The sequence below is a fragment of the Labrus mixtus genome, chromosome 11 (assembly GCF_963584025.1).
Source record: "Labrus mixtus chromosome 11, fLabMix1.1, whole genome shotgun sequence".
In the NCBI taxonomy this organism is placed as follows: domain Eukaryota; kingdom Metazoa; phylum Chordata; class Actinopteri; order Labriformes; family Labridae; genus Labrus; species Labrus mixtus.
In genome coordinates, this window is record NC_083622.1 from 11069199 (window position 1) to 11076522 (window position 7324).

At 40.0% G+C, this 7324-nt stretch overlaps 1 protein-coding gene across 1 annotated transcript; it reads right to left on the bottom strand.

Moving 5' to 3' along the window:
* Positions 1-546: 546 nt before the first annotated feature.
* On the bottom strand, positions 547-6364 carry LOC132983600 (C-type lectin domain family 4 member M-like). Its single transcript, XM_061049978.1, has 7 exons — positions 5383-6364; positions 3907-3963; positions 3685-3789; positions 3399-3593; positions 1967-2127; positions 1689-1810; positions 547-828 (listed from the first exon to the last, which is right to left on the bottom strand). Exons 1-7 carry the CDS (start codon positions 5444-5446, stop codon positions 660-662), a joined length of 873 nt encoding a protein of 290 aa, XP_060905961.1. The 5' UTR covers positions 5447-6364; the 3' UTR covers positions 547-659.
* Between the last annotated feature and the right edge of the window lie 960 nt (positions 6365-7324).

The following is a 7324-nucleotide window of genomic DNA, read 5'->3' on the forward strand; positions in this document are numbered from 1 at the left end:
TAGTGTGACATCATAGCAGCCCAACACAGTCCAGCCCGCTATTAATTAAGTTCAACGAAGAAGAAGAACGGGACACAGTAAACAAAGGGACCCTTTAGGGTTGGATTGGTAACCTTGGCACTCCAACAGAAGGGTACCAAAAAAGTAAGACGGTAAAGATCCCTTATTTTTTGTACCATTCCCAACTTTTGACGATGGAAACGCCAATAAATGAGTACCGTACCGAACCGGACCGCTTGGTGGAAACAGGGCTTATTATTGTATGTTTTTTTTTGCATTATTTAACTGTATTGTTTATAAATATTTGTGTATTCTGTATATTTTGGGTTTAGTGAATTTCTATCTTCACCGCTGATTACTTGTGACTTTTATCAGTAAAACTGAGAGTTGTTTGTAACTGTTTAGTCCTTCCTACTGACATGCATGAGTGCAACATGATATTACAAAGACCTGTCAGTATAATATAGAGCAGTTTCACAAACTATGACACCAAAACAGAGAGTCGAATGAACACCTGAGCAAAACAAAGACGAGAAGAATAGAACATGTGTTTACATCTTTATTTAAAAAGAAAACAGGAGAACGGACAGACTACAACAGTATGCTTTTTAGCTTTGAGTTAAAAAAAAGTTGTAAAACTTTCTTATAAATTGAAATCTCTACGCGAACGCTGCTTCTTCTTCGTCCTGTTTGATCAAGGCTCTGGTTTCACAGATGAAGCGGTTCCGCATATCACAGCTTGTTTTCCGCCACTTGGCCTGGGGATCTCCATGCGGCGAGGTTAAAGCACAATTCAGTCTGTTGTTGGCTGGTTGTGCCCTCCAATACCTGAAGAAAAATAACAAGGCTTTCATCCTCTGGAAGACGTTCTGAGGTGGATCTTTTTTACAGAATCCAATTTCAATTAAGCAAGACCAGCAGGTGAGTCTACACGATCACTCATCATGGACTGCCCAGTTTGAGGACCAGAGGACATCCTGGTAAACATAAAGCTGACAACAAATTGTAGGGTTACATTGTAACTTTGGTTCTCTGAGTGGGCGCCAATGGTCCTTCCAGATGGGAATCTGGAAGAACGCATTCTTGAGATCTATGGTGAAAAAACCAGTCTCTGGCAGCGATGGCCTGCTGTAAGAGTAGCAGCCTCAAAACTGACTCCCAGACTGAGAAGATCTGTAGCACAAAACAAGGCGACACTACTCGTTGAAATAAATGTAGGACCAGATGTGTACATTTTAAATGATTTTCACCGTTTTGATTTTTAGGGAGTTGTTTATCCTCAGAGAGTCAGTTAAAAAATATTTTCTATAAAGCTGTGACTGTTGTTTCCTGTTACAGCATCACTTGTCATCTTCCTCTTTAAAAGGCGCTTGTTAGTTTTTTTCAGTTTCTTGTCACACTGAAGTTGATATTCTGTACTTAATACAGACGTCTGAGATCATTTCTAATATATGGGCCTGACCGACAGTGTGTTTAGTCTATATCTATATGTTTATGTGTTGATGTGCATGGTGAGGGGTGGTGGGGGTTGAATATATTTTCATCTACGAAAGGGGGGCTCGTCGGAAGAAGTTGGGGATCCGCTGGTCTACAACACGGTGATCGAAAAATGCATCACATTTGGATGGTTTATAATGTGTCAGGTTATTTACTTCATGATTCACTGAGCTTTAAGAGCTTGAACTTACACCGCAGTAAGGTTGCTTCCATCTAACCACATCCAGGACTCCGTCCAGTCCTCTTTTCTCAAGCCAATCCAGTAGCCGTGGATGTCATCATGATACACCTCTGTGTGGTTATTGATGAATTCCTGGATGGAACAACATTTGTTCAGTGTCTCTTCTTTCAAATAAACGTTTGAATGAAAGTTACAGATGAAGGAAACGTAAATGAAAATCAGCAGAAAGGATAAGAAACACAAAAATCTAGTTTAGTCACTGATTAAGTCAAACTGAGTCAGTCTTGCCTGTTCTTCCTGGCTTTCTATCACCACCAGATCTGCAGTAAATTTTTGGCATTCTTCTTGACTCTTAATCCAGGTACTCCATTTCCAGGAACTTTCAGAATTCCTAAATAGATAACAGTTTGACTGAAACAGCACCCAGTTGTCCAGACAAGGTTTACACACTGTAAAACAAGAGAAAGACAACAAAATCATTACCATGGTATCATACATATAACAAAATTAACTAGTATAAATATTTACAAAATGCTTCTTGGAATCCCCTAGGTCCAACAAAAGTGCTCAGAATACAACAGCTTAGTGTGGTAGTCAAGACCACAGTAACCCAGACAAAGACATAACCGAGACCAGAGCGCTCTGAGACCGAGACAAGACCAAGAAATTTAGGGATTGAGAGAGACCAAGTCAAGACCAAGAACATAAATATCAGTGAAAAATCATCATCTTGTGTGCAGGGGGCGTGTCACTCACTTGTACAGTTACATTAGGAAGGTTGCGGCCGTAACCAGGGGATAAAAATCGAATGACCAATGAATTGAAGTTATTATTAATGTTATTTGTTGTTATAGAAAGCAGCGTTTTCCTCGAATCACATTGGTGGTCTTGACCGCTCATGATTTAAAATTTGGAGTCTGCCCAGTCCGAGACAGACGAGTAAACATGCTTTCGATTTCGAAGACTGAGACCTTAAAAAAATGACTGCGAGACCGGTCATAAGACCAAGAACGATTTTGAGTACAACAACACTACAACAGGTGGATCTGGAGAAACCTTTTAAGAAGCTTCAGGAATTTTAAAGGCCAGGTTTATTTAGATGGAATAGATAGATGCACTTAAATTTATCATATTATCCTCATTTTCACCTTTCATCTTGTCAGTCAGTTTTGCATGATTTGCAAAAACTCCTTATTTATCTGATACTGGCGTCAGGAAAACCCTTGTTGCAGACTCTGCCTGAAACGGTTAATTTCGGCTGCTGTCTCTTTAAGGCCCCCCTTCCCACATGCCCACTCTCTTCTGATTGGCCCGCTCTCTGGAAGCCTTCTGGAGGAAGAGGGGTGGGATGCTCTCCAGAGCTGGGGGTAAAAGAGTTTGTGTAAGCTTGTCAACGGCTTATAGAGGCTCGAAGCTTGAAGTTTCATATCGGGGAACTCGCGCGTAATTTGCAGAACAAGCTGTTCAGCGCCCTCTGCAGACTTATCCTGGGATTACTCCAACAAAAAAATTAAGCTGATGCGAGTGTCCGCTTGGCCCTGACTGTGGAATCACAGAAACTAACATGTTTACAGCCTGGTTCAAAAAACAAAATTGGTCTGATGTCTCGATGGCCACCACTTCCTCTTATATTTACAGTCTATGCATTGTTTATGTGCTTATTGCTTTTTGTGAAATTCACAACAGAAGCTCTCTATGACCATATGTCCTATGTTTTTACCATTCTGTAGGCAGAAGGTATTCACTGGAAACGTCTCGTACTCCATGATGACTCCTAGGGTCCAGTTGAGTCCGTCTCTCTCTCTGGTCAGCTCTTGTGTTTTTCTCTGTAGGTCGTCCTTCTCGGACCACAGCTGCTGACTCAGAGCTGTTAGGTTGTTTTTTTCTCTGAGCCGCTCCGACATGATCGTGTAGACTGAAATAAGGGATGACATTGTTACTGCTACATTCGTCTTTTACTGTCGCTCAGCCTTCACAGTCGTTGAAAACAGATAGACATAACATACATTGGATTTTGAGGATGATGATGTATGATGCCAAGACGACACAAATGATCCCCAAAGCTGCAGCCACGAGATGAGACGGAAGACACAGCCAAGCTTTCCTTCTTCCTAACAAGAAGGAGAAGGAACATTTTTGTTTTCAATAAATTAAATTCAAGCAAATTATTAACACATCTTTAAAATAAAAGTGTAATGATGAAAACTAATGACCTGGGATGGAAGGACCTGTCTGCTCCTTAACTTTGATTTCATCATAGATTATTTCCAGCTCATTTGGTTTCTCTGCAAAAAAAAAAAAAAAAAAGGGAAATGCATAATTATGCCACTTTCATAAGTTGTCTCCTGGTTTACTACAGGAATTACTGAGAGAGAACACTGGCCCCACAGTGGTAGCCAGTATTTCACCTTGTGTGGTCGAACTGCACCACTGATTTCTGCAGGTGGTGACAGAAAAGTGAAGTGGGCACACACACAAATAAATAGCATTTTTTTCTAGTTTCTTTCTCCACCACGTCATATCTACTTAGATTACAGTATCTAATAGATGTAATATACCTGTGTATACTTTGTTTTAACATTAAAAAGAGTAGTTGTAGGCTAATATTTGAATCTTCATTCTTTAAGTACTCAAAAAGATTTATGTCCAAAGTAAAAAAAAAAAAGATTTATTTTTGTGCTTTTGACTTTATTTGATCAGACACTGAGGAGAAGGAAACTGCTGCACCATCAGCGCCCCCAAAGTCACAATTGTGATAAGTGATAGAATAAAAAGGTGCTATATTGGAATGAAAAGGAAGCTACAAGCAGCCTGTTGTTACACAGCCCAAAAGGTTGATTTAAACACAAGGCAAATAATCCATCATTGTTCAGGATTATTTGGGTGGCCAATCAGATTTCTAGGGTGGCCCTGTCCACCCCTGGCTCCGCCCCTGACTCCTGCAAACCTGACATTTACAAAAAAATATTGAAGATACAGAAATATGTCAGTGCTAAACTTTCTTCTTATTTTTTAAACCCGCAAAAATATAAAGAGACAATTTCATCTATTCATCCTGTCAGGGTAAAATAAAGGATTTAAATATTTATATCATTTAAATATAATATATCAGATTAGATTCAACAAATCTTAAAGGGTTAAATTCAAGCCAGAATGTAAGATATGTCTGCAGGTACATGTCGAGTATCAACCTCAGACCATAAAAGAAGAAGCGTTCAGGTTCTTAGGGGGGGAAATACACCTTCTCAAGTCTTGCTTTCACATAAGAGCTCTATGCTTATTGTCTGTCTCTGTGTTGCTATAGGTGATGTATTGTTGGCTGCAGGAGTGTATAAAGGTGCATCATAAATCAAGTCTAAATGTTAATCATTTGGAGCGGAACAAAAACACTCTAAGTATAGATTATTTAAAATCAGATGGTCGTTAATGTTGATGCAACTACTGTGAAAACAGCTGAAAAAAGTTTGTAAATGTGGATTACAACATCATTTTTTTCTGCTCAAAATGTTGTAAATCAGCAGAAACAGAAACACTTAAGCACAACAGAACTACCTCAAATCAATCATGAAATACATAAGTAAATATACTTGTACTGCATACAGCTCTGGGTTCATTGAACAGACTGTTCGCACGTCACCTATAAGCACATTTAAGTTATCATAGTGCAGGCTGTGCTCTATAAATCACAAACAAACATGACTCACCAAGTGTAGAAACCTCATTTCTAGCCTTGAAAGTCACCGTCGTGTATGTCAGCTGTTCCTCCATTATTTGACCAAATTTCAGATTTTCTTTAATGCACACCTTATGTGACAGGCAGGGGGAGAATCGTGGTCACAGTGTGTGCGGTTTGGTTTTACAGACAGGAAGATAACATGAGCTGCAGTTCTTCTTTCTGGTAGAGTTTCGTAAGAGTGAAAAAACATTTTGAAGTTTCATTGTTTGGACCTGGTCATGGTGCGCAGGAAGACGTGTCATCATGCACTGAGCAAAGAGCGGGTGTTCTTTCAAGTGTTAATAAAAAAAATTATGAAACTATGAAATTGTTGGAAATTAATTGGTAGAAAAAGTTTGTAGTTTTTTTTAATCTTCTCATCAACATGCTGGAGCTTTAAATGTGTTTCATGTTTCTGTAATGATTTGTCTGCAGGATTACATCTGTGTGTTCTCAATTGTTTGTTTTATGTGAGTGATAGGGCCCGACCGCTACAACATTGTTGGGGCCAATATCGCTTTGAGAAAAAAAACTAGAGACCGATATATTGGCCTATGTCTTTCTAACATCTATGTTTGATCTGTTTAGAGAGAGCGATAACGATAGACACATTCATTAAGTTGATCCCTCAAATATATAATGAAGACAAGACACTCAACTGGAAAGTGACTGCGCATGTATGTGCATCATCGTTGATACTCTGGAGAGTGATAATGCTCGTTGTAAATGTATAGCGCCCTCTGCTGGTGACAGCCAAAAAGAGAACTGCTAGTGTAATACTGTAATTTGACTGGTAAATAAATCTAGTAATATCTGCTATATAATTACCCATTACTGATACTCACTTGATATGTTAATAGTCGCCCATATTATTGGCTGGCGGATTAATCGGTCGGGCTGAGTGCCTTACTGTTATGTGGCACGGTTATGGTCGAGGCTGAGACTGAAGAACGCCACATGGAGAGTAAGAGGGCCTGTAACTGTGACTCTTTCATATCAAAATAAAATAAAAAGTCCAGATAAGTTTGTTGATTTACTTATTTTTTTATTTTCCTTTTATTGTGTAAGTGAAACAGTGACACAAAGGACAAAACGGGGAGGACAATTTTAAAGGCATATAGAGAGTCAATTGCCAGAGCAATGGACAACCCAAGAACTTGGGAGATTTGTCTTGAGAAGACTCAGAATGAAAGCAAAAGAAGAGTAACATTACAAGTAAACACACAAATACATAGCCTAATGACACAGAACAGGTGAAACAGTCCAGCTCCCCACACACAAGCGTACCCACCCATCCATACACCCACACAGACACACACACACACACACACACACACACACACACACACACACACACACACACACACACACACACACACACACACACACACACACACACACACACATGCACAGGGATCATTACCCAGGGCACATTCTAAAAGATAATGAGACACAGATGCAATAATCACCAGTCCATTTGGACGTACTGTACACACCATTATAAGGCAAAAGTTCAGTTGCCACCCACAACTTAGGCCACAGAATGCATCCATGAAGAAAACAATATTATTATCATTATTATTATTATTATTATTTTTCCCCCAACTCTTATACCACACTGCACAGCGATCATAATAATCAACTGCAACCAAAATGTTACAGTGCCACACCATCCACCATGAGCCTTCACAGCAATGAAGTGCGGGGCCAGAGAAGGCCATCAGAGAGGCACGCAACTAGGCCCCCACCAAGCCGCCCCCAGCAGCACAACCATAGGCAGAGCAGGCATGGCAAGGAGCGCCCACACTGGTCATTTCTTATTTGTTTATTTTTGGGATTCATGCGGGGATCTATTGTCTATAGAGACCCTGCCTAGAGTGCCGGCCCTGACGAGACCCGTGTCTTTTCCCAGAGTGGTCAACTACCAGACC

Bases quoted from the DNA above. Each gene is read 5' to 3' on its own strand.
- LOC132983600 (XM_061049978.1), bottom strand. From the start codon at position 5,446: ATGGAGGAACAGCTGACATACACGACGGTGACTTTCAAGGCTAGAAAT. The intron at 3,790-3,906 runs GTCCTTCCATCC...CCTTCTTGTTAG, and splicing joins CAAAGTTAAGGAGCAGACAG to GAAGAAGGAAAGCTTGGCTG. The intron at 3,594-3,684 runs GTATGTTATGTC...CCCTTATTTCAG, and splicing joins CATCATCCTCAAAATCCAAT to TCTACACGATCATGTCGGAG.